Genomic DNA, 26,262 nt, shown 5'->3' with positions numbered 1-26,262 from the left:
TTTTTTTTTTTTGGTAAGGTGCAGCTCCCTTTATTATATATATACTCCATATTTTATTTTGTTTTGGGACATTATTATACTCTATATCTCTAGGAGCTGTTTATATTGTAACACAGAAACAGAACAGAACAACAAAGAAATGAGTCAAGAAGAGCAACCACAGAGGCCACAAGAGCCAGTCAAATATGGAGACGTTTTCGAAGTCTCAGGTGAACTCGCCGATAAGCCCATAGCGCCTGAAGATGCAAACATGATGCAAGCCGCGGAGACACGTGTGTTCGGTCACACTCAGAAAGGCGGTGCAGCTGCCGTCATGCAGTCTGCCGCCACCGCAAACAAACGTGGTGGCTTTGTCCATCCAGCTGACACAACTGACGTCGCAGCCGAACGAGGTGTCACGGTGGCACAAACTGACGTCCCTGGTGCACGTGTTACTACAGAATTCGTTGGTGGACAGGTCAACAAATCTCGTGTCCAAAATTACATCCTTTTTTCTTATAATCGTTCCTCTGTTTTATAGCGTGAATTGTTTATTATTAGGTCGTTGGACAATACGTTGAGCCGAGGCCTGTGGCCACTGCTACAGCTACAGCCGCAGAAACGTTGGGGTTGAACTTACAAAGTGCCATAACGATTGGAGAAGCATTGGAAGCGACTGTGCAGACCGCTGGGAACAAACCGGTGGATCAGAGCGATGCAGCTGCGATTCAGGCGGCAGAAGTTAGAGCTTCTGGTACTAATGTCATTGCTCCCGGTGGAATCGCCGCTTCAGCTCAATCCGCAGCCAATCACAATGCTACCGTAGATCGTGAAGAGGACAAAATCAAACTCATTGATGTTTTGGCAGTTAAGCTCCAATTTCAGATACTGTTTCATCAATGTTTGATGTTTTCTTCTTAACAATGTATAAATGTTTTTGAACCTGATGGATGCTAGGGTGCGACGGGGAAGTTATCCGCGGATAAAGCTGTGACCAGGCAGGATGCTGAGGGAGTTGTGAGCGCTGAGCTGAGGAACAACCCAAATCTGTCTACTCATCCTGGTGGTGTGGCAGCTTCTGTTACCGCAGCCGCTAGGCTTAACCAGAAATCTGATATGTGATAGATCAGGCTATTTGAGAAGTTCTGTCCTTTTGTGTTTTCTCACAAAATAGGGAACTTGTAATGTAACATCGTCTAGGCTTTGGTTCTGTTGTTCAAGAAAGTTCCAATGATATAATGTTAGTGTGGAAAAAAAAACTCACTTCCAGTTTAAAAAGTTGAGACCTTTCTTAAGATGATTGCTTCATCAATATCTAACACAACTGATCTACATAAACATGACGATTCTCCAGTCTACTAGTTTTGTAACATTCCAAACATCCTTTTCCAGAAGCTCATGGCTTTTTTTTAACAAAAAGGTCCCAAAAAGAGATACAACAGTAAAACAAAACGCCAAAAAATAGAGTTTTACTGGCTTGAACTAGCAGCTCCAACAAGAACACCTTGAGCATTACCTTCCTTCTTGTTACCCTCTTCCTTGTTATCATCCTGCTTCCTTATCCTGATCTTATACTTAGCTTCAAACTCCGTAAGATCTTTCTTTTTCTTCTCCAGTGTCTCGTATAGCTTCTTCACAACCTCTTCAAGCCCTTCCTTGTTGCGTTGCACAGCTGGGAGTACCTCTTTGATGGTTCTCTCGACAAGAACGCCTCCTATCATGCGGAAGCATTTCCTCGATTGGTCCAGAGGCTGAATGGCGTTGATAACCAGAGAGTGTTCACTCACTTGCATCTCGAGTTCAGTTATGTTGGAGTAGATTTGGCTTAGCTCTGATCTCATCCCTTCATAGATGTTCAGAACAGCTTGCTCATTTGGTGGTTCCCTTAAGCCACCACTTCCAGATTTGCTAGCCATTTGCTTCGATCCTACTACGAACTTAAAAGTTAAGTTCAAGAAATCAGGAATTGCGTTGATATTTGCATAGTTAAGGAAAAAGAGATCAACTCAAACAACACTCAGAGAAACATTTGGATCCAACAGAACTACATATTGTAACAACAAACACAGTAGTTCGCTGAAACTATCTACCACAAGGAAGCTCCAAACTCAATTCAATATTCTTTCAAGAAGTTATGAATGCAGAACATGGCAAGGCATAAGGCTTTCATCAGATCCGAGATCAATCCTACAACCAATCCATTACACATCAGATCAACACTACAAACAAACAAAACCCTAAACACTACTGCATCTGCATTTAACCCAATCACGATAGCATATTCACCAAATCCACTTATACAAGTAGAAGAAACCAATACAGAACATTGTAATGTCTAGAAGAACATACTACTAATACTCCATCCTCAAAACTACGTTGTTCCAGAAGATTCAAACATAGAAACGGTGTCAAAAGACCAGTTTTTGAAACAATCAGGGATATTGAAACTAGGGTTCCGATGTCACTGATATTAACTCCACCCAATGATTCCATAACTAGGTTTATGTTTCCTTGAATAATCTAGGTTTCTAATATAGTAAAAAAGCTTGATCGGGATCGAAGAAATTTTCTAAAATCCCAGAACCTAAATTATGATTACTTCAAGATCGATATCGATACAAACCTTAAGACCCACTTGAAAGAATAAAAAAAAACATCAACGAGTAACAAAAAAATACTTACTTTAAGAAACAGAACCACACGAGGAAGAAGATCGAAGAAGCTTTGGCTTTTTGAGAGGAAACAATCGAGAGGAAGATGAAAGCAAACGCGGCGCAGAGAGAGAGAGAGAGAGTGAAGGAAGAAGAAGAAGAAACAAAAGGGTTTGGTTTAACTCAATTAAAAACCGGTTTACAATTTAAATCAGAAAAAAGAACCGGTTTAAGAATTATCAAACCGGAATATTATTTACTTCTTCTCTTTCCCAGATGTTGTTTTACCTACAGTAACCTAGTGTAGACATCGCAAACCTCAAATCATGAGCATTGAGAACTTTCCCAAGTACAGCTCCAAAACGGTTTGATAAAATGATGGTTCAGCAGATGTGAATTAAGGATTAATGAACCGAAAGAAAACCGGAGATAACCAAGGAATTGGAGACTCCATGCATGTTTGTTTATTTGGGAGTCAGAAGAAGAAACGGGTGGCGGCATTTTTTGATCGAACATCCTCTCTTAAGTCTCTCTCCGTCGATGGCGTTCATGAGTGACTCAGACGAGGAGGCGATACTTATCGCGAACAAGCAATCTAAACTTCTCTTCGAGGAAGCCGGTCGTGATAAGACGACTTTGAACTTGAACGGCGCTAGTGAAGAAGGCGCAGATGCCACAATTTTGCATCATCCAGCGGCGGAGGGGTCGAAGTCACAGCTCGAGTGAGTAACCAAGTAACTAATGGATTTTCTCATATGTTATCAAAATCATCAAATATTAATATGATCTCTCTCAGGATTCAAGGCCAGCGACGACGAAGACTTCGTCGTTCAAACCGGCGGACGGCTTCCAAGCATTCAAAACCGGCGAAGGCTAGCGATGGAGATGCCAAATCACAGGATAAGATGACTCCTCCTACTTCGGAGGAGCTTAAAATCGCGCACGAGGAACTATTCAGCTTCCTGGAACCAATAATTTTGCGGCAGCAAGCAGCAGTGGCCAAGGCGTTTAAATCAAAGGATTCTTTTACCTTAGAGCTAGAGTAAACTAATAACAAATGACTGAACCCAAAAAAAAAATCATCTTTTTTATGTTGACTTTGACTTGTTTGTTTGTTGTTGAATGTTGATGCTAATCAAATCNGAGGAAACAATCGAGAGGAAGATGAAAGCAAACGCGGCGCAGAGAGAGAGAGAGAGAGTGAAGGAAGAAGAAGAAGAAACAAAAGGGTTTGGTTTAACTCAATTAAAAACCGGTTTACAATTTAAATCAGAAAAAAGAACCGGTTTAAGAATTATCAAACCGGAATATTATTTACTTCTTCTCTTTCCCAGATGTTGTTTTACCTACAGTAACCTAGTGTAGACATCGCAAACCTCAAATCATGAGCATTGAGAACTTTCCCAAGTACAGCTCCAAAACGGTTTGATAAAATGATGGTTCAGCAGATGTGAATTAAGGATTAATGAACCGAAAGAAAACCGGAGATAACCAAGGAATTGGAGACTCCATGCATGTTTGTTTATTTGGGAGTCAGAAGAAGAAACGGGTGGCGGCATTTTTTGATCGAACATCCTCTCTTAAGTCTCTCTCCGTCGATGGCGTTCATGAGTGACTCAGACGAGGAGGCGATACTTATCGCGAACAAGCAATCTAAACTTCTCTTCGAGGAAGCCGGTCGTGATAAGACGACTTTGAACTTGAACGGCGCTAGTGAAGAAGGCGCAGATGCCACAATTTTGCATCATCCAGCGGCGGAGGGGTCGAAGTCACAGCTCGAGTGAGTAACCAAGTAACTAATGGATTTTCTCATATGTTATCAAAATCATCAAATATTAATATGATCTCTCTCAGGATTCAAGGCCAGCGACGACGAAGACTTCGTCGTTCAAACCGGCGGACGGCTTCCAAGCATTCAAAACCGGCGAAGGCTAGCGATGGAGATGCCAAATCACAGGATAAGATGACTCCTCCTACTTCGGAGGAGCTTAAAATCGCGCACGAGGAACTATTCAGCTTCCTGGAACCAATAATTTTGCGGCAGCAAGCAGCAGTGGCCAAGGCGTTTAAATCAAAGGATTCTTTTACCTTAGAGCTAGAGTAAACTAATAACAAATGACTGAACCCAAAAAAAAAATCATCTTTTTTATGTTGACTTTGACTTGTTTGTTTGTTGTTGAATGTTGATGCTAATCAAATCAAATTCTATATATATATATATATTTCTCTCAGGGAGCAAGGCCGCTTGGAGATAATCAATATGAATCTCAGATATCAAATCCGGCGGAGACCTCCTCATCCAAAGCGGAGGGCTGTGAAGTGCTCCAAATCACAGGATAAGATGGAGGAGTTCATCAACGCTAGCGACGGAGATGCGGAGGTGGAGGCTGAGGAGATGGTTTTTAAGCAACCAGTGGTGAGGTTTGTGCTGAAGCCGTTGGCATCCACGGCGTTCGCGAGTGACGACTCAGACTAGGAGGAGGCTAATATGACTTCCATCTTTTTGAACACCTCCTAGGTAATAGAGGCAAATGATTCATATCTATCTCCATTGACTTGATGCTATATACATATCAGTATGTATAAAATATTCAATCATATTTCCTAAAAGTACTCATCCAAGAGGGTAAGAAGCTGCAGCCTTGGCAATGAGGTCTGCACCACTTATTTTGACTGATTTTTGGCTTTTTATTAAGTATCCATGTTGTGGTCCTCTTGTGACTGTTTGTCTAGTTGCACAAAGATTCAAACATTGAGAGCAAAAACTTAAAACCAAAAAACTTTCTAAGTAACGGATTGTTCACAATAGCAGACAAAACTACCTTTGAGTCATTTATTTGGTATATCAAAAGAAGCTTCGTTGGAAAGGAAAGATAAACAGATCAGGGCTCAAAGGTCATCTTCTCTGCCTCTTTCCTTGTTGCATCAAACAGTACTGTCGATAGGTATCTTTCACCAAAACTCGGGAATACCACCTGAAAAAACATTCAGTTTTGCACCTCTTGTTATCCAAATCAAAGACTCTAAAGCTTCCATGAGTTCACTGTTTGTTCTGTTTTCGGGGTTTTAGACGACACAATCTAGAGAGGCAAACTTCTATGGGTTTGGATAAAACTTACCACTATAAGCTTCCCAGCATTTTCTGGCTTCTTTGCAAGTTTGATTGCTGCGGCAGCTGCTGCCCCAGATGAGATTCCCACCTATTAGTAACAGAAAAATGTGATTAAGAAACTGTGTTTTTCATATGGTGATGTTTGAATCTTTAATGGTGAGGATAAAGTTGAACCAAGCTGCCATTATTGGCTTAACAAAGAACTCTGATGAGCTTAAAATATGAAGTACTTACTAACAGACCCTCTTCCCGAGCAAGAAGCCTTGCCATGTCAATGGATTCTTCACTTGAAACCTGCGTAAGCGTTACAAAACAATAAGAGGCAACTAACAAATGTGTGGTCTCGTCCATAGTGTGTTTTGGAGTCAGCAAGTTGATATTTTGATGAATATGATCTTTACCTGAATAACTTCATCCATAAGATCAACATCCAAGATGCCTGGAATAAAACCAGCACCTATACCTTGGATTTTGTGGGGACCTGAGCATATTTACCAATCAAACACAGTGTAAGTGTTAGTCTGAAACCAATTGAATCTTGATATTGATATTCATTGGTGAAGAACACTAAAACTTTAGATAATGAGCACTCAGGACTAACAAGTGAGCAATATACTTAAGGAAGACTTTGATAGTTATAGAATGAAACACACCTGGCTTTCCACCGGACAGAATAGGGCTTTCAACGGGCTCAACACCATACAACTGAAAGATGAGAAAACAAATGAGACAAGTTTTGAGTTTACTAAGAACGTTCTGATTGTATGAGTGAAAAAAGTTCACCTTAATCTTTGGGTTCTGTTCCTTGAGATACTTGCCAGCACCTGTTAAGGTACCACCAGTACCAATACCAGAAACAAAGATATCCACTTTTCCACCACAGCCTTTCCATATCTCAGGTCCAGTTGTCTCATAGTGAATCTGCAATGAACATACACAATATTATGTCAAATTAAGTAACTCGATTTCGATCCACTAAGGCGTTCAAAATATATATATTAACACCTTTGTGTTGGCAGGATTCTCAAACTGTTGAAGCATATAACCGTTAGGCGTTTTCGCCAAAATCTCCTCGGCCTTTGCAACAGCTCCTTTCATGCCTTTGGCCGGGTCAGTAAGAACAAGCTCAGCTCCAAAAGCTAAGAGAATGATTCTTCTCTCTATGCTCATTGAAGCTGGCATTGTGATGACAAGCTTGTAACCCTTTGCAGCAGCTACGAATGCTAACCCAACTCCAGTATTCCCACTTGTTGGCTCAATCAACACACTCTAAAGTAAAAAACACAATATCAAAATATCAGAAAATCAATAAAAGAAGAATCAGATATGATAGCTTCCATTAAAAAAAAAAAAACAGACCTCTCCTGGTTTAATAAGACCCTTAGCTTCTGCATCAGCAATCATACTATAACCAATCCTGCAAACAAAAGACACAAAGTATTGCTTCTTTTGTCGCAAACAGAAACTCGAAAAGCAGAGCTCTAGAGTTTCTGGAAGCACCTGTCTTTGACGCTAGAGCATGGCTCCATCATCTCGAGCTTAGCAGCAACATGGCCAACACAATCTTTAGTCACTTTGTTTAGATACACTAATGGAGTGTTCCCTATTAACTGCCCCCAAAATAATCAAAAACAATTAAAAACATAAAAACATAATTGAACAAGCAAAAAGAGTCTTGAAGCTTTTTTACTTCAGTAACATCTTTGGCGATTTTAGGAGTCCCTGAAGCCATGTTTCAAGATCACTGCTCAAAATTCCACAAAAGATAGATACAAGTTGTTAAATATCAAATTCCTCGACATAGAGACCACAATATATCACACAATTCCAGAGTAAATCTGCAACAATAACCATAGTCATAACAGATTGATATAATTTACCAGAATCGATCAAATCAAATAAAAATCACTGGTGAATCGGTCTTTGAATAAAAATCGGTTTGAAGACAAAGATTGATGGATATGGGGCTATGGAAGATCAACAACACTTTGACCCGACGATAAACGTAGAAATGAAACTGATGATAACATTTTAAGGCTCCATACCTAGAAACAGAAACATATCTTTATGGGCGCACTTTGTCCAACGTTGTTACATTCTTCTTTGACTAATTCAACACTAAAATCATTCACTGTGACACATTCTATTTTTAACTAGATGTCTAAAGTGATCATTAACCGTGGTCCGGGTACTAATGTAATTGAATCATTGTTTGGTACAACTTCGATGAAAATGTGGAGGAGCTCGAGCTTTCTTGGAGTCTTCTTCTTAATTTTTCTAAGGAGAGAAGAACCTCTATGTTAGATGATTAGTCTTCTTCTTGAGTTTCCTCTGCTTAAGCTTCACTTTAACATTAACACCATTGTCAATAAGAGCTTGAAGCACAACCTGAAGCTTACCTTCGATTTTATCTCCTTTCCTAGGAGTGTATATAACGTCATGTATGTCATCTTCCAAGCTTCTTTGAGCGAGAACTGCACCAACCGCAGCACAAGCTTCAGCGTTTCTAGTCGAGCCAAGATCGAACTTCATGTCTTTTGAAATAGAATGAGCTACAGTGACAACCTTACTAGTCACCCTGTGAATCACACATGCACGAACCGAGGCCTTTGAGATGTATATGTCTAAGCAAAACGGGTAGTGAAAAGGTGCTGTGAGTTGGTTAAACGTAAACGTTCTTTCTCTCTTCTTCTCAGCTACTGCATTATTAGGATGATCTGTTTCGCCGGTAAAAGAGTTGATCATCGGCTCATTTCTCTTCTTGTATTCCTCACGCACTTCCTTCTTCTTCTTCATCTTTGTTTCTTCTTCTTCTTGGTTTTGCTCTTTTCTTGCGTTCTTGTGTTGATTCTTGCGGTGGAAGTCGTAGTTGTATTCCTCGAATTCTTTTGACCCTCGATCGAGTTTGAAGAAAAGATCACCACGAATTCTCATATTATCGATTTCATCATGATCATGATCTTGATCAGGATATTCATCATCAAGCTTTGTTTCTCTTCCTTCTTGTATTGTAAAGGGAGAGGCTTTTGGAGTGTCAGCTTGAAATTGTCTCCAGGCTTGTGATAAAGATGATGAGACATGCCAAGACTCATCATCCACTGTATCTATACCACAACCACTCAACCCACCAGTCACTGTATCCTTTCCAGTTTTGCTATTGGAAAATCTCGAGGAGAAACAATGCGATGGTGGTCGGGAAACAGAAGCGAAACCCGGCAAACGGAGCCAATTTCTTCTCAAAACCGTCAAAGCCATTGGAGGAAAGGAGATCAATTCTGAAAGTGTAGGTGGTTGGCTTCACAGAGACAAATCGTCGAACACCTTGTGTGCAAGGTTTGGTAAAACGAATTACGCACCTCTGATTCTGTGTCTTGTATCGAAATTTACCGCAGACTAGCACGACGACGAAGAAACGCAATTCACCAGAGAAGTGTGATTCCGATGTTTAGATAGTATGATCAAAGGCGGAACTGAGTGAAGAAGGAGACAGAGATTGGTGAAGTAAGTGACAAAAGAGAAGTTGTCAAATTTGATTAACAGACAGATAAGTTGTTGACTTAATATTAGACATTACAAAAGCTTAAGAGTTTTTGTTTTTTAATATGTAAGTAATAAACACACCAGAGATATTATAAGCTAAGTTACTAAGAGAGAAAGGAGACTGTTAGGCTTGGAAGAGATATTACAGACAAAAACAAAGACGTAGAAAAGACAAATTTGCAAGAGCCAGAGCAGAGAGAGGACACCAGAGTAGGGTAACTTTTGTCACGGTATCAGTTTTGTTGTTATTACCATCTTCTTCCCTTCTTGTTTTGTTGTCACGCTGTCTCTAAAATTCAGTAGTAATGTTGCTGATGCTGATGGTGGAATTGGTGGTGTTGATGATGGTGTGGATGGTAAACCGGAGGAGCTGGAGCAGGAACTGGACCACTGCAATAACCGTTGTAAGCTGGGTAACCAATAGGAGAGCCTTGGTATGAGGCAGGGATGATCTCTGGAGAGTATGGATAAGGTGGGCTTCTGTTGCTGTAGACAGTTGTCGGTGGGGATGGGTAAGCAGCTGGTGAAGCGTATTGAGGAGAGTGAGAGGGTGATCTGATGAACGGGAAGGAAGAGACGTATGCGTTTGTGATACGTCCGGCTTTGGCTGGTGGCATTGGACCGTAGCTGGCTCGGGTTCTCTTGTTTGCAGGAACAGCTGCTGGTTTTCTCTTCTCGGTTTTGGTCTTCTCTAGCTGGTCCAATCGCTTCTTGAGGTTCTCTGGAGGGAACTCTTCCTCGAGTTTGTACTCTTCTATGCATTTTAAAACCGCCTTAAGTGCTGATTGCTCTTTGCGTGCCACAAGATGCTTAAGGAAGAGGAAGACATTCAATATTAGAGATTCACAAATAAGATGTTTGGTTGCAACAGAAATGAGTAGATGCTACGATTGAAATAAGTAGATACCGTAGCTCGGCCAGTATTGCTAGAGTCCTCCATGATAGAAGCAGCTGACTTCTTTGCGTCCCTTAGATAGGCTTTGAGCAAAGGAACAGGACGGAACTTATCCACAAGGCCAACTTCATAAGTAAAATGAACAGCATCAAGCTGTTGTCCCCTGCTGATTAATTCTTCAATCATGTCTGCGGACAGCATTAACAACTCATTAGCTCAGATATTATAAAACAAGATACAGAGAAAAGGGTTCAACTTCACACAGCTTATGATCAATTCTAGTCAATTACTACACATTGTACCACTAAATGTCTCAGACTTCACCACAGTTTATACTTTATACTAAACAACGTTTGTCAGAAATTTTCCACACAACCTTAAATTTGAACTAATCAAACCGTAAACTATTTGTAACCTAACAAACTCTCAGTAAACTCCATACAAGAAAGCCAATTACAAAGCCAAATGTGACCTCATATTAAGCATGGTACAGGATCAAAACCAAAGGAGGTAAGAGCTAAAGAGGGTTACCAGGCATTTGATCACCCAAACCAACAGAAACAGCAAGCTTAGGCATCTGTTTACGCCAAGCAGATCCAACAACAAGCTTTCTATACAAAGCAAGATCTTCACTTCTAACAATCCCAAACGTAACAAGATGCTGTAGAAACGTATGAACATCAGGAGTCTTCACATTCTCAACCATTCCTCTCTCTTCCAAGCTCTTTTTCCAAGTCTCAGCAATCTCCTTAGCCTTCTCCTCAACGCTCGGCGTAACAAGCAGCCTCGATTTCCCAATCACTGGATCAACCATTACAGGTGTTAAACTCTCAAGAATCACCACACAAGCCCATCCATAATCATTACTCATCTTCTCTTCTCTCTTATCCACCGGAAAAACCTCAGATATCGCTTCAAGCACTAACATCGCCGGATCCACACAATCCCCCAACGCCGCCGGAATCTTTGACCGGAGATTCTCTAACTCCTTCTTCCTCGCCGTCACAAAGTTCCAGAATCCTCTCGCGTCCATTTTAAGACAGAGAGATTTCAAAGCAGAGAGAAGACCTTCTTCATCGTCAACCTCGCCGGAATCATCATTAGCACCCTCACCACCACCGTCTCTAGCTTTCTCCAGCGATTCGAGAGCAGCTCTAGCTCGTTCCCCAACTTTCCCAGCTACAATCTCAACGCTGTGGTCGATTGTAACCTCTCTGCGTTTCAGTGACTCGAGCGAGGTCTGAGTCTGGTTATCTAGGGTTTCAATCATCTGCTTCAACGCCTCTGATTTTTTCATGAGGTTCTGCTCTAGTGAAGTGAAGTGATCGGAGAGCTCTTGCCATAGAAGAGTACAGCTTGTCATCAGCGACGTTTGTTTCTGAAACTCTTCGAAACTCGGCTGAGCTAACTCAGTCAACTCGCCTGGATCGGGGACTGACCCCATCGCCGGAAATCTTTAAGGTAACAACTCAACCTCTGTCGATTCGATTGATACAGAGCAGAGAAAGAACAAAAACTCAAGAGAGAGAGAGAGAGAGTGAAATTGAAGAAACCCTAGAAATGGCAAAAAGCGAAGAGAGGAAGGAAGAAGAAGAAGATAAGAGACAAAAGAAACAGTGTGACGTGGACAACTCACAAAAGCGACACGTCTCGGTGGAGTCTGATTAAAGGCGCGATTATTATTACAGTGCTTCTTTCTACATTGCGCCAAGTTAAATGCGCAGGTTATTGTGAAAATGGCGTAGGATAAGAGAGTTGGGGGATGACGTGGGAGTGTTTGGGATGGTGGTAATAAGTATACTACTATTTCTATAGGAATGGTTCGCTTTATTCACGTATAAAGAAGAAAAAAAAAAAAAAAAGGAAAGGTGAAAGAGATAAGTGGGGGCAATCCCACTGACCACCACCACATGCGTTGAGTCGGAAACCAGTGAAGCATTTGCCGGTAAATATTATAAATACGGAATTGAATAATAAAAACTATAAAGTATAAATGTTGTTTATGAAATAATTCGTGTAGTTGTGATTATAATGTAAGAAGAAGAAGAAGAAGAACAATGGCATGTGTTTTGAAGAAAGAAAAGGCTGTAATGAATCAGAGGGCACGCGTGATATAATAAAAATCTCTGGACCGAAGAAAATAGTTTGTGTGTTTCTTAGAAACGTGATAATTAAGCAACCCACATAGAAAGAACATTTTTGTGCTAATGTTTTTTTTATTAATTTTGCTAATCTTCGTACTATGTTTTTTTTTTTAAACATGTCTTGTGATAGAGAATAAACGGAAGAATAGAATAAACCGAAATTCAAATTTTGATTTGTTTAAAGCGCTATTGCTTTTTTTTGTTTTTGTGGATATGTACAAATGTTAAACGGGACAATGACATATAACATATTATTGAGAGGGAGAAAAATATCCTTCTAACTCTGTCGACATCTTGCTATTAGATTATCATTTTATAATTATATATTAAAAGTTACAAAGACATTACAAAAAAATTAGAATGAGACGAAATATGAAACTGATGGCTAAAATTTTATCTTATAATTAAAATGGGTCCATAATGGCTGACTACTACAAATGACAAATCAACCGCCGTTTACTGTTTACGCTTTACGGATAAAAAGTGAGAAAGAAATTTGAAAAATGTGAGGGAGATTGATAAAATCGAATTCAAAAGGGATAATGATTTAAATTCAGGCAATTGATTTGACCTGAGAGTCTAGCTAGTCTTATAGTAATATGATTATGACATTGCACAATCAAGAGTCTTTTATATATATGTGGTTAATTTATAGTGCTTGTAACTCTCTATCCAAGTACTTTGTCCTACATAATAGTACAATTATAAAATCGTATCCTAATTGTTATGATAGTGGCCAGACTATGATCCTATAAATTATATTAACACTCACTACCGGAATAATGATCGTGTCTGATTACTTGTTAAAAAAAAGTTTTGAGGTTTCTTATCAAAACTGAAGCTGATCAAACCCCATTGATCAAACATGTAAATTGGTAAAAAGCCAATGAAAGAACCAAAGATTTGAATGATACACAAAATAAAGTTTGTCAGAACACATGAAAGTAAAGGAAAAAAATCGTCAATGCTTTACACCTAACTTGTCAATTAAAACAGTTATACATAAAGGACTAAACAAAATTTATATAGTGGTTACCAAAAGTCCCCCACAAATATACAAAAACTACAATGCCCTCTTATCTTATGTTTTTGTTTTTCATCCCAATTTTATAGTTTTTTTTTTAAAAAATATAATCAATAAACTATTACAGTAAATGAAACATCACTATTATTGTCACCAATCTAAGGTACTCAAAAGTATAAAGCTATCACTCACTAACCCAATGTCATGCATATCTATACATACAAAGGAACTAAAGGCACCATTGTTTGGTTCAATACTCCAATTTTCATAGGTGTTTCTTCTATTTGTTTATCCAGTTAGCCAAACAATACGTAAACAGTCATAAGAGTGCATGTGAGTACGCAACAAACACTTTCATTGGCTGCCTAAAAGCCTAAAGAACAAGCAGGAATCACTACTCTATAGGAGGACATAAAACATGGAAAGAAGAGAACACAAAAGAATCAGGGACATCAAAAACATCAAGCACTTGAAGGCTTGAAGCTTGTATATATCAAGTGTAGCCCATATTAGTCTCTATGCAATATGAACACTGAATCAAACGATCAAAGAAACCAAGAAATTCAGTAAATAAGTAAAAAAACACCAAACTTTTCTTTCCTCCTTTTGAGTTTTTGAGCGTGTGACTAAAGGATCCAGACTCAATAGCCAATACTCGAAAGTAAAGTGTACCTTTTGGGGATAATAGCACCTGTAATTTACTTTGTTCCCGTGAGTTCTCTAAGGCTCTCAATTGTGGTCTTCTTCTTTGTCTCCATATCGACTTTGTCCAAGTCTGCTACGGTCGCAAGATAGCCATAAAGGATTCTCTTTTTCTCACCCGTCCTCCCATCAACCTCCACAAGACTCTGGTTTTTCTCATCATCTTTGCTTGGAGTGAATGGTTGTATTCTACCCCAACTCTTACGCCCACGGTTCGTCTTCTCAAAATGTTCTGCCATTCTCATAGCTTCCCTGAGCCCTGAATCGTCACCCGAAAACTTGAACAGGGTAATTCCCAAATGACCGTCTCTTCCATACAGTGACTTTGATTTCCCACCAGTGAGTCCTAATTCTGTAAATATACATATAGACATCAAAAAGGAAGGCAGAATTGTGTCATCAAGTGTTGTTACCTGACATAGGCCAATACTAGATACGGTACTTGCACAACCATCATTAGACTAATCACATTTCGATTTTGAAACCTACTACTACACACCCGAAGTTCTGAAACTAGATGCTGAGATTCCTAAAGAAAAGGCCGGGAAAATGGTGTCCCAACAAAGTTCCGTTCAAGAAGATTAAATACTTCTTAGACCATTGTTGAGGTTTTGAAATCAAAGATCAAACCAGAGTAAGACATTATTCTACAGTAAATAAGAGCAAATTTAATTTACAAAATCACAGAGAAATATTGGGGAGAAATGGGAAGGGATCTAAGCAAAGTGAAGGCTTTGCCTAAGAAGGATCGACAGATGATGATAAAATCTTGTTACGTTCCAGAGTCTTACTTATAATACATGTTGGGGGTATTCTTCTAGTGTTAGCAAAACAAAGAGAAGGGTTTGGACCTTGACCTTTCTACTGAAAGATCAACGAGATATTATTGTTGCACAAAGTCAGGGATAACAAAGGGATGTCAGATCATTAAGAGTATTGATTGTACCCAGGAATCATCTTTAAAGCTCTGGGTCGAAACCTAATTGATGAAGATAAACTACTGTACAAACACATCTCTAAATGGGAAAGGGGGAAAAACGAAGAAGAGAAAAGTGAGCAGAGAAATCTAAGGTGTGGATTAACCAATGCAAGATTCATGAACTGTGCCAGAAGGTTCTAAGCCGGTATGTAAACGCAAGAATAAGGAATGAAAGGCCGCATGTTATACCTCTGATGATTCTGTTATCCATTGTTTTGTTTCCAAAGCCTTCCATGCGCCCTTCTTTACCCTTCCCTGTACTTGTATTATGAACAATAACATGAGGTGGCCAAATAATCAGCTGGGCTTGATTGATTGCTGCCTCTTCAGCAGGTAGATTCTGGTATGCCTTTGTAATATCCGGAGCCTTTGTGAAACTCCAACCCATCAATACACAGAGAGCTTTGTGTAGGCCTAAGTGATGCACGCGTGAGCTAGCATCATCAGAATAGTATGTGTGCATTACCAAACTATGTGTATCCTGGACGTCTCTAGAAGACCTGTGTTTTAGCATAATCCGAATTGGAAACACTCATTCAGATCCACCACACAAATATTCCATACAGTAGTCTGAGGTATTAAACTCAAGAAAATCAAACTCATGCAGTTAAGACCCTTCAATGTGGACACTACGACTATTGAATATACACACTTAAATAATTGAAAGTCCAAAGCCACATCCACATTTCAGCTTAGTAGGCAATCAACAGGAATCAAATGTAGATGGAATAACCCAATTTTTAACTTAAGCTAAGACTAGGGGGTACTAAGTGATGCACTGATAACATATAAACATAAAGAAAAATCACATAAACCTCTGCACAATTATGAGGAGTACCATCATAACGTAGCAGATGACAACGAAGGAATCAAAGAACTTCATCATTAGCTTTCTACATCCAAACAAGCTTATCTGTGACATAAAAGAGCTTTCCAAATAGATTAGTAGCTAGTAAAGCCTACTAACCAAGCATCCTTGACATTGATTAATATGGTCATCATATTTGACCATTTACTCATCATGCCAAATTAATTAACAAACTACATCTAGTCAAAGAACTATAGAGTTAAATATCTCAAACCCCTAAAGAGATATGAATATAAAGTCGACCAACTTAACAAGCTGGATTCACAAAAAAAAAAATCCAAAATTCACAAGCACAAGCACTGCAGACGAGTAAAGAATGCTAAGCAGTAGCACACGCACAATACAAGATACGTGGTTCAGATAGTTCATGATCTGACCGTAAGCAAGTAGATTAAAACGGAAAAAAATGCGCAACTCAGATTCCAAGTTGGCTTACTACTGATAATAGAGAGCTGATTTGAAGGTCACCCAAAAATACCAAAGAACTGAACGATAATTAGAAAAACAGAAAAGCAACTACTTAATTGATATCTATTCGAAATATATATCAGCACGCTAATTCTACACAACTGCAAGAAACTACCATTATGTTGTATTCAGAAGAAAAATAAGCATGCATAAGGCAAGGACTAATAGGTTGAGTCGAAAGATACAGAAAAACACTGAAAAAGCTGTGGAACAAAGACCAACAAATAATACCAATTATTATAGCAGAATCAACTGGATCAATCAGAATTTAAGTCTAATGCCTAGAGGCTGCGGTATATAAACACCCACAACCTTTTGCTCTTAAGGCCAACCAAAAAAGTAACTGCAAAAAAGCAGCCACGGGAGTGGTAGGTACAAAGAAATTAAGAACAAGTTAAATGATACCTAATGTCTAAATAAAACAGTGAACTTACATAATCTAAGAGGGTTATCGACAGGCAATGAACATCAGTCATAGTATATGAGTAATCGATAATAGTATATGAAAGTTAGCGCATTGTTAAAGCAAGAATTTCAGTAATGATAAATACGTCGTAATAGAGAAACAAAATCAATGTGAAGCAAACACCATTCAACAGCTTATCTAATAAGGTGAACACATTTTGCTACAAACACGAACCATTAAAGCATGTCAATATAAGTTTAATACTGTAAACAATTAATAATAATGATCTAATAATTATACATGTCAAGGTATATATTAGTGTTCCCTCTTACTTTCTTTATGTTCATTTAGCGTTCTAAGCCATATAAGACCAATTAAAGCAACCATCAAGAACAAGGTAACTAGAGTTTCCAACAAAATCAAACTGAAACGAAGAAAAAAACAAACACAAGAGACAGATTGAAACCCATCAAACCTGCCACAAACGAGACACTGAAGCCGCCCTTTTCTCCCGTTCTCCAAGTAGTTCTTCTTCTCTGCCGTGTCCTCGAAAACTCGCTTAACAAAACTCAAAAAAGATTTCTTCAGTGCAACCTGGTCAACCTGGAGACCCCCACTTTCATGCCTACTTGATCCAGTCCTCATATGCTTAGCTGCTCTACCATCTTCTCCAAAATGACCACTCGTACCAGCCATAAGTGAGTGATGATCATTAGGATTCGCATAATGCATAAACTGTTGTCTTTGCCTCATCATATCAGCAGCTCTCTCGTCTCTCCAATCAAATTCTTCTTCCCCTGGATACTTCCGTTTCATCGACCCTTCAGGACGATCCCAATGCTTCCGCTGATCTCGAAACTCTTCCGGATGAAAAGGAGGGAATCTCCCAAATTCCGGTCTCGGCGGAGGATAATTCTGGTAATTAGGAGGAAGCGCGAAGTAGGAACGAACACTACCATCAGCGAGAACAATTGTGCGTCGCTCCAGCATATGAAAATCATAAGTAGGTGGAGGAGGAGGACCAAGTGCTGCCGCCGCCACAGACGAATCAGGGAAAGGAAACGGAGCCGCCGTCATCGGCCGTGAAGATGATGTTGGAGCTGTTGGATTTGGATGATTCGAATTGGATTGGTTCGGTATCGGAGCTAGCTTAGGTGAAGGATTCGGCCTCGGGAGCTTCTTATCCGCGATTTTTTGACCACCCGTCGTTGGTTTGCTTTCTTTGTTGTTGTTGTTGTTGTTGTTGTTGTTGTTACTGGTTCCGCTATCGTTGTTGTTCGAATTCCAACGAGATTTACGATTCTGTGAAGAGGAAGCAGCAGCAGCGGTGGGAGCTGAAGTCGCCGGAGGTTTGTTCGTCGATGGTTTAGCGTTGTTGGTGTTGTTGTTGCCACCGACCATCTTCAATGGCCGTGAATCTGCTTCTTATTATTACCTCTGAGCAATTCGCGGGGAGAATGATGATACTGTAGCTGCTATGGAAGAATCGTAAGGCGAAGGTTACTAAAAGAATCGAGAGAGATTAGGGATTGGATCAAATCAAATCATTGAAGACGAAAGAGACGGAAACAATATTCTCTCGTCTGGGATCTTGAAACGGTGTCGTTGTGGTATCGTTAAAGTAAATTACTACCAAAAGAAAAAGAAAAAAAAAAAGCGAAACGCAGTCGTTTTGCCAAATATAGAAACAGAACATTGGATAGTAATTACAGAGTCTTCTTCAGGTCACAGTAAAAGTTCCTCGGTTGATATAGCAATGGTGAGCGATCTAAAACACTCTCCAACAACATATTACATATACTACTAATACAAAAGATGAGCCCATCATCTTCTGAAACTGTGTGATCTTCACTTTGGCTCTTGGCACTTCTGCAATGGAACAGCAAGATCCAACAGGATTGACATTTGGCAACATAAGAAAATTGACTATGGTTCAAGAACTGGACGATAAATTGTGATACTGGGAGCGTCCTTGCGATTTTGCCCAGCTCTCAAGACCGTGACAATACTCCTTTTGAACTGCAATTGCCATAAACCAGTACACATCAAACGCGTTTTCCAATGATATACATTCCTCACATCCCAAACAATGATCTCTATACAACAAAGATGCATCCTCAGGCTCAATAAAGGGCATGCTTTTAAATAGAAATATGAAAGGACATTGTCTTGTTTTGACTTAAAAGATGTTATTTGTTCTTTGACATAATGAATCGTGCATTCTATATGATATCTATCCTTTGTGTGTGTGTGTGTGTGTGCAAAATATGGTGGAGGAGAAGTCAAACCTTGGTATCGTCCCACCGCGGCGTGGATCATCCTCTGTTGCTTGTCGTAGAGCCCTGGCAAAGGCCTTAAAGGTAGCCTCTATTATGTGATGAGAATTTTCACCAGCAAGCTGTTGTAACAAACAAATTTTTTCAAAGCTGTCAAGAAATGGTTTCCAAACAGATGATAGAAGAAACACATGAAATTGTATGATTTTGTTTTGCTATTGGGAGATTGGAATGACAGTACCTGCCGGATGTGAAGTGTCATACCAGAAGTATTCACCAACGATTGGAAAAAGTGCTCCACCAACTACAAATAGAGAAGTTCACAATATTCAGCTATAAGTTTCAGTGTTTACAAAGCAATTAAACAACACATTTAAACCCAACAGAGGAAAACTCCAGGAGTGAAGAAAGAACCTGAGTGTCATATGTTCCAACTCTCTGGGTTGGAATCTCCAAGTTGTAACCAAGATACGGTCGACCAGACAAGTCCTGCAAGAAATGTTTGTTCACTATAACCAGTAAGCAAGTCTGGTAGATATCCAGTAAAGAGAACATAAAGAAGATGTAACCAAAAGTTTCACAATTTTATACCAAGGAAACATGTATAAGCGCTTCATCTAAAGGAGCTGTAAAGTCACCAAACCGGTTAATCCCTTTACGCTCACCAAGGGCCTTTAACAGAGCCTAGAGAAGAAACAAACACACAGAGATTTCATCACAACATAATTACCCTAGGAGAAAACAACATATGTAGTTGCTCATATGTCTAAAAAGAGAACATAATATGGCGGAAACAGGGAAAAGAAGATGGCAAAACGAAAGACAGTAACACTTACTGTTCCAATGGCAAGAGCTATATCTTCATTACTGTGATGATCATCGATGTGAACATCACCAGTAGCTCTAACATGCACATCAAACAAACCATGCGAAGCAAGTTGCTATATACCAAAACAGGACAAGTAGTGGAAATCACACAAACATTAATCAATCAACACTCTCCAATAACGAAATCAAAACAACTCTTGGAAACTGAAGCAATCAAAATCCAACAAATCCAAAGGCAAAAAAGGTGTTAACTTTGAAGACAAAAAAAAACACTTACATCTAACATATGGTCAAGAAAAGGGATCCCAGTAGAACTATCTGCAACTCCAGTACCATCTAAATTAATCTTCACTGATACATTCGTTTCCTTTGTTACTCTCTTTACTTCTCCAATTCGAGCTGATTGAGAAAAAACAATAAAATACTAATAAACAAGTATTCAACGATGAGATGAGCTTCGATCTCAGCCATATCTATACCCAAAACTTACCTAATGCTATAGAAGGATAAGAATTGGTTGCCTGGGAAACGTTCTCACTGAAAGAAGAAGCGCAGGAGATAGATTGGCGAATCGGAGTTTGAGATTTCATCCGCAAAAATCGAGGAAGCGAAGATGAAGATGAAGAAGAAGAAACGATCATCGCTCGACGAGGAAGCAAATATTTAAACCCGAGCTTAGGTCTGAGAAGTTGAGAGGAATAGTGGCTAATTATGGCGGAGGAGGAAGACGACAGCTCCATTTGTTAGCGCCGGGCCGGATTAAGGAAGAAGAAGAAGACTCACAGGAACGAACGAACGAACAACCAGAGACGATGACTTTGATTCTCCCTTCCTCCTCCTTAGCTAATTCAGAATCTTAACCGAACCGGTACATTTGAACCGGAAAATGATTTTGATCTAATTCAGTTATTTTAACCGTACCGCAAATTCCACTATAACCGGACCAACGCCAAACCATGGATGGATGGATGGATGATTCAATGTTATAAATCATTCAACAGTGTTCTTAATCTTAAAAAAACTCAAAAAGCAACCGTTAGATCATAACATATTTCTTTGAAGATCATAACACATAAGTAATGTGAATTAGGTACAAAGTGTTTTAGAGAAACCTTGGAAAAGGGATTATAACTACAATCAAGACTCAAGTGTCAAAAATTTCTGACAGTTTTTTTTAATAATAAAAATAAAATTTAAATCAAAAATAAATTTGATATTTAATAAACTTTAATTAATAATAGTTCAAATGAAAATTAAATTTAGATTATAGTTATTAAAAAAACTGTATAATATTAAAAATATTTCTTATCTCCTATATACCAGAGTTTCTGACTAAAACACACAACGATAAAAAAATATATATATGTATATTATCATTTAGGAAAAAATTACAAATAGAAAAAGTATACTGTATAATTCAGATAGTAAAATTTTAACATCAATAGTGCATAAAGTTGTACAAAAAAAGTGCAATTTATGGTGGAACACTATGGTGTATCTTTTATCGATTATGTTTGATTTTTTATCTTCTTTAACATATCTTTTGGAATTGAATTGATTGTTAACTAGTGCCATACTGCCATGTATGATTGTTAACTAGTACCATATCTGAATTTTGTGGAACTTTTTTTAGCAAAAAAAGAAAATTCAATAGTTAAGTTGTGTTTTAATAAAAACCTACGAGGAATGGGAATTTAAGAGAAAACCAAGGTTTTACTCAAGCTGTGTTAACTAAACATTGAATGTTGGCTAGTGACACAACTTAACCACATCACTTTGTTAACGTAGTTACAAACCTAACACCTTTAAAATATATATATATATATATATATATATATATATTAGTATAGTTGTTAACGTAAATATAAAAAAAAAGAAATACTGATAGATGGAAAAGGGGGAAAACCTGAAGCAGTTTGATCTCCTTTTTGTAATCTGCAACCAGAATATATATAGATTAGTATAGTTGTTAACGTAAATATGAAGAAAAATAAATAATGATAGATGGAAAAAGGAAAAAACCTGAATTAGTTTGATCTGCTTTTTGTAATCTCAAACCAGTGTAGCTTGGAACTTGTTAAACGATATCCAAAGCGCTATTTATAGAATCGTAAACACATGATTTATGAAAAGGTGCTTTATGAAAAGAATGAAAGATCACAACGCTTCATAGAAATAGATTACCTTGTTGGGAATCAGAAGAACATCCAGGTTTAGTGGTCACTTCATTCCAAATATGAGGACACACATGTGTAATGACTTGGTGGCTATCATAGAAATAGGTTAGCGATGTTGTTGATCATAGAGAGTATTTTTCATATATTTACAAAATTAATTTATATTTACAAAATTTTGTATTTTATCTCTTGCTATATATATATATATATATATATATGACAATTATTTGGAATTAGCAAGAGATAAAATACAAAATTTTGTAAATATAAATTAATATTAACTTGGGGCACATTAACTCATGCTTTAAAAATCAAAGTATCTATTTGGAAAAGACTGATTTTGAAGCTTATGAGTAATGAAAAGTAGATACTTTGATAGTGTTGGATTTTTGAAGCATGAATTAGATATAGGCAAGGGCGGATCTAGAACTAATATTAACTTGGGGCACATTATCATTATTTTAATATAATAGTTACGAAATTTATTTTGCATCACATTTTTTTAGAAATTAATTTTCTTAAAAACACTAAAAATTCAAAAAAAAAATGCATGAAGAATACCATTTTCATTGGTTTTTATATTATTTGAAACAAAAATTGTAATCTACTGAACTTTATTAATATTTTAGAATGTAGACATTCAAATAACAAAATAAACCAGATGCATTTTGATATATAGGTAAAACAAAGAAAAAAATCTCCTATATATTAATAGAAAAGCACTTTGGCAGAAAAACTGATATGTTAGTATTAAAGAGCTCCATGCACCATTTATCAATTAACTCTCAAATATAAATTTATTTACAACTAAGTGCCATTGTATTTATTAAAACAAAAAAGTGTGCAATGAAGAATAAGGGATTAACTAATGGGCCTCGAGAAACTTTAAGAGGGGTGTATTCAACTTGATATTTTAAATGATTTGTGAAAAAGTTACAAATCATATGTTATTCAATCATGGATTTTAAAAAGTTTCCTGAAATCAATTGTTATTGAACCGATGATTTAAGAATCTACTGTTATTCAAAACAGTTTGTGGATTTGAATTTTAATAAGTTTTAAGGATTCAGGAGGATTTGAGAGTATTTGTTTAGTTAAAAATACATAAATCCAAATCTCATAGTTTTAGGTGGGATTTGAAAGAATTTTACCATAAATCATATCAACTTCCCTAAAATCTATCAAAATTCCAAATTTCCTAAATTCCATAAAATCCTCCAAAATCATTGTTTCAATACACCCCCCTAAAATCCCAGTAGGATACTAAGTTGGATTTTATAAATTATGCCCCTTAAATTATTACACTTTTATAAAATGCAAACACAATAAAATTAGAGAAAAAAATAGTGCTTTCTGTTTAATTAGAAAAATAATTTCCATTGTATAAAATTACAAATTCAAATTATTATTAGTGTACTACACAGAGTGGAAGAAAATTAAAAATATATATACATGTATATACCTACAAATAAGATTTGATTAATTTTAATTTGCTAAATTTTGGTTACATTCACAAATTTTGTATCTTATTATATAAAGCTTGATATCAAAATTACTCATTAACAAGATCGTTACACATGTCAAATATATTGATTAGATATTGACACATGTCAAAAAAAAAATTTATAAACGTAGTAGGACACCTTATTATATTTTACAGAATTTTACATGTTCATATTTTAAAAATATATATTTTCTAAATCAAAAAAGAAAATTAACAAAATCAATATATTTTCTATTTTATGCTAATTATACTATACGTGTGTTCTCAATAAAATTTGACATGTGTAAGCAAAAACTTATTAATCAATAAATGATAAATAACAAAGTTAAAATGAATAACATAAGTTATTTAACATAATTTAATTCGGATATAAATTATATTTATCGTTGTAATATATATTTTTTATTGTAAATAAGTAAACAAAACCTTGAAAGAATAATCAAAAAGAAAATTAACAAAATCAATATATTTTCCATTTTATGCTAATTATACTATACGTGTGTTCTCAATAAAATTTGACATGTGTAAGCAAAAACTTTTTTAAGCATGCATATTAATCAATAAATGATGAATAACAAAGTTAAAATGAATAACATAAGTTATTTAACATAATTTAATTCGGATATAAATTGTATTTATCGTTGTAATCTAATTTTTTTATTGTAAGTAAGTACACAAAAACTTGAAAGAATAATGAACTTAAAAAGAAAAATTTCTATATATTAGTATAGTTTTACATGTTTTATTTTAAATATTTATTGGAGGAAACATTAGTAGTAGAATAGTTTCTCTCATTTTATTCATTAGCCTCTAGGCTTATATTTATACAAGAGATATAACTTGTCTAACAAGTTCTTTACATATACAATAATGGTAAATTTACTTATTTAGCAATAGGAGAATATTACACAAATATTAACTTTCTATTTAACTCAATCTCGTAATCTCCTAATACCCTCCCGCAAACTCATACATAGTAACACGTATGAGATTGGACGATAACATCATCTTCATGGTCTTCATACTCACTATAGAGTCATCAATGGCGTTATACCTTGCCATAAGGTCATCGATTCGGTGGAGAATGTGTATCTCCATTGATTTCAACATCACAAGTTTAAATCGTTCTTCGAACTTCTTGTTCATGAAGAAACTTGTGTCGTGGTCATGGTCAGATTCATGTTTGTCATCCTCGGATCAGCATTGTATCCGTCGTCACTTGCCAATTATCTTCGTGGCCCATCTTGTTCGTAGTGAAAGATGATACCACATGAAGACTCAAACGAAAAACGCAATCATGTGCTATTGTGCCATATCTCTCATGAAAGAGACGTTTTTTTTTTAAAACAATCGAACAAAACTTTTTTTTTATAAGTTTTTGAAGAAAAAACGAAGCAAAAGAATAAAAGATGAATTCAATAAAAAAACATGATTTTTTTTTAAAATGCGGAGAAATAAAAAAACCATAAGCAATGGAAATTGGATCAAGGCTCTGATACCATGATAAATTTGGAGGAAACTTTACTAGTAGAATAGTTTCTCTCATTTTATTCATTAGCCTCTAGGCTTATATTTATGCAAGAAATATAACTTGTCTAACAAGTTCTTTACATATACAATATTGTAAAATTTACTTATTTAGCAATAGGAGAATATTATACAAATATTAACTTTCCATGTAACTCAATCTCGTAGTCTCCGATATCGTAATATGAAAGCCTGAAAAAAAAATAGAAAAATGAGTCTGTAGGAATAAATTTTTGGTTAATTGATGAAAATTGACAAAAGTATTACTTATGAAATTATGACATATAGAAGAATAATATTTTGGATATTTTTGGATTTCCAAAAATTTTGTGGATGTTAACTGATTTTTTACTGGTTATTCAAAATAAATTATAATTTATAGGAATAAATTGTAACATCCGCGAACCGGATTATGCGGTTTTGGTAGGAGTGTCGATCGACACCCTTGTGGCATCGATCGACACCACTATTTCTGGGTTCGTCGGGTTTGTTTTAATTCGCGATTTTGGTTTGGGTGGTTTGGTTTAGTTAACCAAAACGAGTATATAAGTGGAGAAGCGAAAAATTAAGGGTTTTAGGGTGTTTGGTCGCCGTTTGCAGAGATAGAGAGAGAGGAGAGAGCTTATTGTGGTGTGAAGGAGATTAAAGGAGAAAGAGCAGAATCGTTAGGGTTTGGGAGGAAATAGTTTCGGCGTATCAAATCGTTCTCAAAGGTAATGAAATTTGGTAGGTTTATTCCCAAGTCTTTCATCGCCATTCTCTTTTTTACAGAAGTAGTTTTGGATTTAAACACGATGAGTTATTGGCAGTTTCGTGAGTCACGTTTTCTCAGACGCGAGTTGGAACCATCGAGAATTGTAATTGAGATTGTGGTCTCGTCTGGTTCCTGATCGTGCTGAAATTTTGTGGGAAGCTTCGTGATGTCTAGGGATAGCTTTTCACCGGAGCGATTTGGTAGTTAACGGTTGGTTTTCATTTTAGGGTTTCGTCTTTGAGACTGTTCTTTTCTGATGTTTCTGTCCAGTTTTGCTATAAGTCGTTTTTGGTTGTGTGGCTTGTTGTAGGGCGTTTCTGGGCTGTTTCAGACGTTAGGAGGGTCTCAACTGGTTGTATTGGTTGTTATAATCAGTTGATAAGGTGAGTGCATGACCATGGCTTATCTAAGCCTGAGAATCCTTTGTT

The 26,262-nt window shown here is 37.1% G+C and overlaps 9 protein-coding genes across 15 annotated transcripts in view; 3 read left to right on the top strand and 6 right to left on the bottom strand.

Moving 5' to 3' along the window:
* Positions 1-1,242, top strand: part of LOC104746703 (late embryogenesis abundant protein 31-like) — a 2,345-nt gene extending 1,103 nt beyond the window's left edge. Inside the window, exons 1-3 of one of the 2 annotated variants that reach the window (XM_010468229.2) lie at positions 53-457; positions 541-846; positions 937-1,242. In XM_010468229.2, the coding sequence (XP_010466531.1) occupies positions 140-457; positions 541-846; positions 937-1,101 (789 nt within the window). In that variant the 5' untranslated portion in view covers positions 53-139 and the 3' untranslated portion in view covers positions 1,102-1,242. Of the gene's footprint in view, positions 1-52; positions 458-540; positions 847-936 lie in introns of those variants that run through there. The other variant, XM_019237376.1, reaches the window with a different exon arrangement.
* Positions 1,292-2,792, bottom strand: LOC104746704 (probable prefoldin subunit 2). Of its 3 annotated transcripts, none has more exons than XM_010468230.2 (2): positions 2,662-2,792; positions 1,292-1,916 (listed from the first exon to the last, which is right to left on the bottom strand). In XM_010468230.2, exon 2 carries the CDS (start codon positions 1,893-1,895, stop codon positions 1,449-1,451), a length of 447 nt encoding a protein of 148 aa, XP_010466532.1. In that variant the 5' UTR covers positions 1,896-1,916; positions 2,662-2,792; the 3' UTR covers positions 1,292-1,448. The 3 variants fall into 3 exon arrangements, with proteins under 3 accessions (XP_010466532.1, XP_010466534.1, XP_010466533.1); XM_010468232.2 differs by having other exon boundaries at positions 1,292-1,906; positions 2,662-2,785; XM_010468231.2 differs by having other exon boundaries at positions 1,292-1,909; positions 2,662-2,784.
* LOC104746702 lies at positions 2,952-3,766 on the top strand. The gene is made up of 2 exons (XM_010468228.2): positions 2,952-3,352; positions 3,427-3,766. The coding sequence occupies exons 1-2, from the start codon at positions 3,087-3,089 to the stop codon at positions 3,674-3,676; spliced, it is 516 nt and encodes a 171-aa protein (XP_010466530.2). The 5' UTR covers positions 2,952-3,086; the 3' UTR covers positions 3,677-3,766.
* On the top strand, positions 4,008-5,325 carry LOC104746697. The gene is made up of 3 exons (XM_010468222.2): positions 4,008-4,410; positions 4,485-4,730; positions 4,863-5,325. Exons 1-3 carry the CDS (start codon positions 4,145-4,147, stop codon positions 5,104-5,106), a joined length of 756 nt encoding a protein of 251 aa, XP_010466524.2. The 5' UTR covers positions 4,008-4,144; the 3' UTR covers positions 5,107-5,325.
* LOC104746698 (putative inactive cysteine synthase 2) lies at positions 5,286-7,864 on the bottom strand. 4 transcript variants are annotated; one of them, XR_002035587.1, is made up of 11 exons: positions 7,433-7,507; positions 7,243-7,352; positions 7,102-7,159; positions 6,748-7,011; positions 6,526-6,663; positions 6,396-6,447; positions 6,144-6,223; positions 5,977-6,036; positions 5,750-5,830; positions 5,453-5,605; positions 5,286-5,359 (listed from the first exon to the last, which is right to left on the bottom strand). XR_002035587.1 is itself a non-coding variant. In XM_010468225.2 (11 exons), exons 2-11 carry the CDS (start codon positions 7,472-7,474, stop codon positions 5,513-5,515), a joined length of 978 nt encoding a protein of 325 aa, XP_010466527.1. In that variant the 5' UTR covers positions 7,475-7,486; positions 7,788-7,864; the 3' UTR covers positions 5,410-5,512. The 4 variants fall into 4 exon arrangements, 3 of the variants coding, with proteins under 3 accessions (XP_010466527.1, XP_010466525.1, XP_019092784.1); XM_010468225.2 differs by lacking the exon at positions 5,286-5,359 and adding an exon at positions 7,788-7,864 and having other exon boundaries at positions 5,410-5,605; positions 7,433-7,486; XM_010468223.2 differs by lacking the exon at positions 5,286-5,359 and adding an exon at positions 7,623-7,714 and having other exon boundaries at positions 5,410-5,605; positions 7,433-7,486.
* LOC104746699 lies at positions 8,004-9,217 on the bottom strand. The gene has a single exon (XM_010468226.2). The coding sequence runs from the start codon at positions 8,995-8,997 to the stop codon at positions 8,038-8,040; it is 960 nt and encodes a 319-aa protein (XP_010466528.1). The 5' UTR covers positions 8,998-9,217; the 3' UTR covers positions 8,004-8,037.
* On the bottom strand, positions 9,263-11,754 carry LOC104746700 (FRIGIDA-like protein 4a). Its single transcript, XM_010468227.2, has 3 exons — positions 10,709-11,754; positions 10,190-10,365; positions 9,263-10,091 (listed from the first exon to the last, which is right to left on the bottom strand). Exons 1-3 carry the CDS (start codon positions 11,619-11,621, stop codon positions 9,579-9,581), a joined length of 1,602 nt encoding a protein of 533 aa, XP_010466529.1. The 5' UTR covers positions 11,622-11,754; the 3' UTR covers positions 9,263-9,578.
* LOC104746696 lies at positions 13,789-18,169 on the bottom strand. Its single transcript, XM_010468221.2, has 3 exons — positions 17,244-18,169; positions 15,216-15,526; positions 13,789-14,399 (listed from the first exon to the last, which is right to left on the bottom strand). Exons 1-3 carry the CDS (start codon positions 18,167-18,169, stop codon positions 14,044-14,046), a joined length of 1,593 nt encoding a protein of 530 aa, XP_010466523.1. The 3' UTR covers positions 13,789-14,043.
* On the bottom strand, positions 18,423-20,694 carry LOC104746695 (imidazoleglycerol-phosphate dehydratase 1, chloroplastic). Its single transcript, XM_010468220.2, has 8 exons — positions 20,363-20,694; positions 20,150-20,271; positions 19,881-19,985; positions 19,636-19,728; positions 19,459-19,533; positions 19,286-19,348; positions 19,057-19,166; positions 18,423-18,787 (listed from the first exon to the last, which is right to left on the bottom strand). Exons 1-8 carry the CDS (start codon positions 20,610-20,612, stop codon positions 18,760-18,762), a joined length of 846 nt encoding a protein of 281 aa, XP_010466522.1. The 5' UTR covers positions 20,613-20,694; the 3' UTR covers positions 18,423-18,759.

This window comes from Camelina sativa, chromosome 15 (genome assembly GCF_000633955.1).
Source record: "Camelina sativa cultivar DH55 chromosome 15, Cs, whole genome shotgun sequence".
Classification (NCBI taxonomy): Eukaryota; Viridiplantae; Streptophyta; class Magnoliopsida; order Brassicales; family Brassicaceae; genus Camelina; species Camelina sativa.
This window is presented reverse-complemented; position numbering and strand designations above follow the sequence as displayed.

Excerpts from the sequence above, each read along its gene's own strand:
- LOC104746704 (XM_010468230.2), bottom strand. The coding sequence starts at position 1,895 with ATGGCTAGCAAATCTGGAAGTGGTGGCTTAAGGGAACCACCAAATGAG.
- LOC104746702 (XM_010468228.2), top strand. The coding sequence starts at position 3,087 with ATGTTTGTTTATTTGGGAGTCAGAAGAAGAAACGGGTGGCGGCATTTT. Across the intron at positions 3,353-3,426 it reads GGGTCGAAGTCACAGCTCGA|GATTCAAGGCCAGCGACGAC; the intron begins GTGAGTAACCAA and ends GATCTCTCTCAG.
- LOC104746697 (XM_010468222.2), top strand. The coding sequence starts at position 4,145 with ATGTTTGTTTATTTGGGAGTCAGAAGAAGAAACGGGTGGCGGCATTTT. Across the intron at positions 4,411-4,484 it reads GGGTCGAAGTCACAGCTCGA|GATTCAAGGCCAGCGACGAC; the intron begins GTGAGTAACCAA and ends GATCTCTCTCAG. Across the intron at positions 4,731-4,862 it reads TCTTTTACCTTAGAGCTAGA|GGAGCAAGGCCGCTTGGAGA; the intron begins GTAAACTAATAA and ends TATTTCTCTCAG.
- LOC104746698 (XM_010468225.2), bottom strand. The coding sequence starts at position 7,474 with ATGGCTTCAGGGACTCCTAAAATCGCCAAAGATGTTACTGAA. Across the intron at positions 6,448-6,525 it reads AACAGAACCCAAAGATTAAG|TTGTATGGTGTTGAGCCCGT; the intron begins GTGAACTTTTTT and ends CTCATCTTTCAG. Across the intron at positions 5,831-5,976 it reads CTCGGGAAGAGGGTCTGTTA|GTGGGAATCTCATCTGGGGC; the intron begins GTAAGTACTTCA and ends TGTTACTAATAG.
- LOC104746699 (XM_010468226.2), bottom strand. The coding sequence starts at position 8,997 with ATGGCTTTGACGGTTTTGAGAAGAAATTGGCTCCGTTTGCCGGGTTTC.
- LOC104746700 (XM_010468227.2), bottom strand. The coding sequence starts at position 11,621 with ATGGGGTCAGTCCCCGATCCAGGCGAGTTGACTGAGTTAGCTCAGCCG. Across the intron at positions 10,366-10,708 it reads TTTGGGTGATCAAATGCCTG|ACATGATTGAAGAATTAATC; the intron begins GTAACCCTCTTT and ends TGCTGTCCGCAG. Across the intron at positions 10,092-10,189 it reads GCAATACTGGCCGAGCTACG|CATCTTGTGGCACGCAAAGA; the intron begins GTATCTACTTAT and ends CTCTTCCTTAAG.
- LOC104746696 (XM_010468221.2), bottom strand. The coding sequence starts at position 18,169 with ATGGTCGGTGGCAACAACAACACCAACAACGCTAAACCATCGACGAAC. Across the intron at positions 15,527-17,243 it reads CAGTGTCTCGTTTGTGGCAG|GTCTTCTAGAGACGTCCAGG; the intron begins GTTTGATGGGTT and ends GCTAAAACACAG. Across the intron at positions 14,400-15,215 it reads GGATAACAGAATCATCAGAG|AATTAGGACTCACTGGTGGG; the intron begins GTATAACATGCG and ends GTATATTTACAG.
- LOC104746695 (XM_010468220.2), bottom strand. The coding sequence starts at position 20,612 with ATGGAGCTGTCGTCTTCCTCCTCCGCCATAATTAGCCACTATTCCTCT. Across the intron at positions 19,167-19,285 it reads TGACACTTCACATCCGGCAG|CTTGCTGGTGAAAATTCTCA; the intron begins GTACTGTCATTC and ends TTGTTACAACAG. Across the intron at positions 18,788-19,056 it reads CGCGGTGGGACGATACCAAG|TTCAAAAGGAGTATTGTCAC; the intron begins GTTTGACTTCTC and ends TGGCAATTGCAG.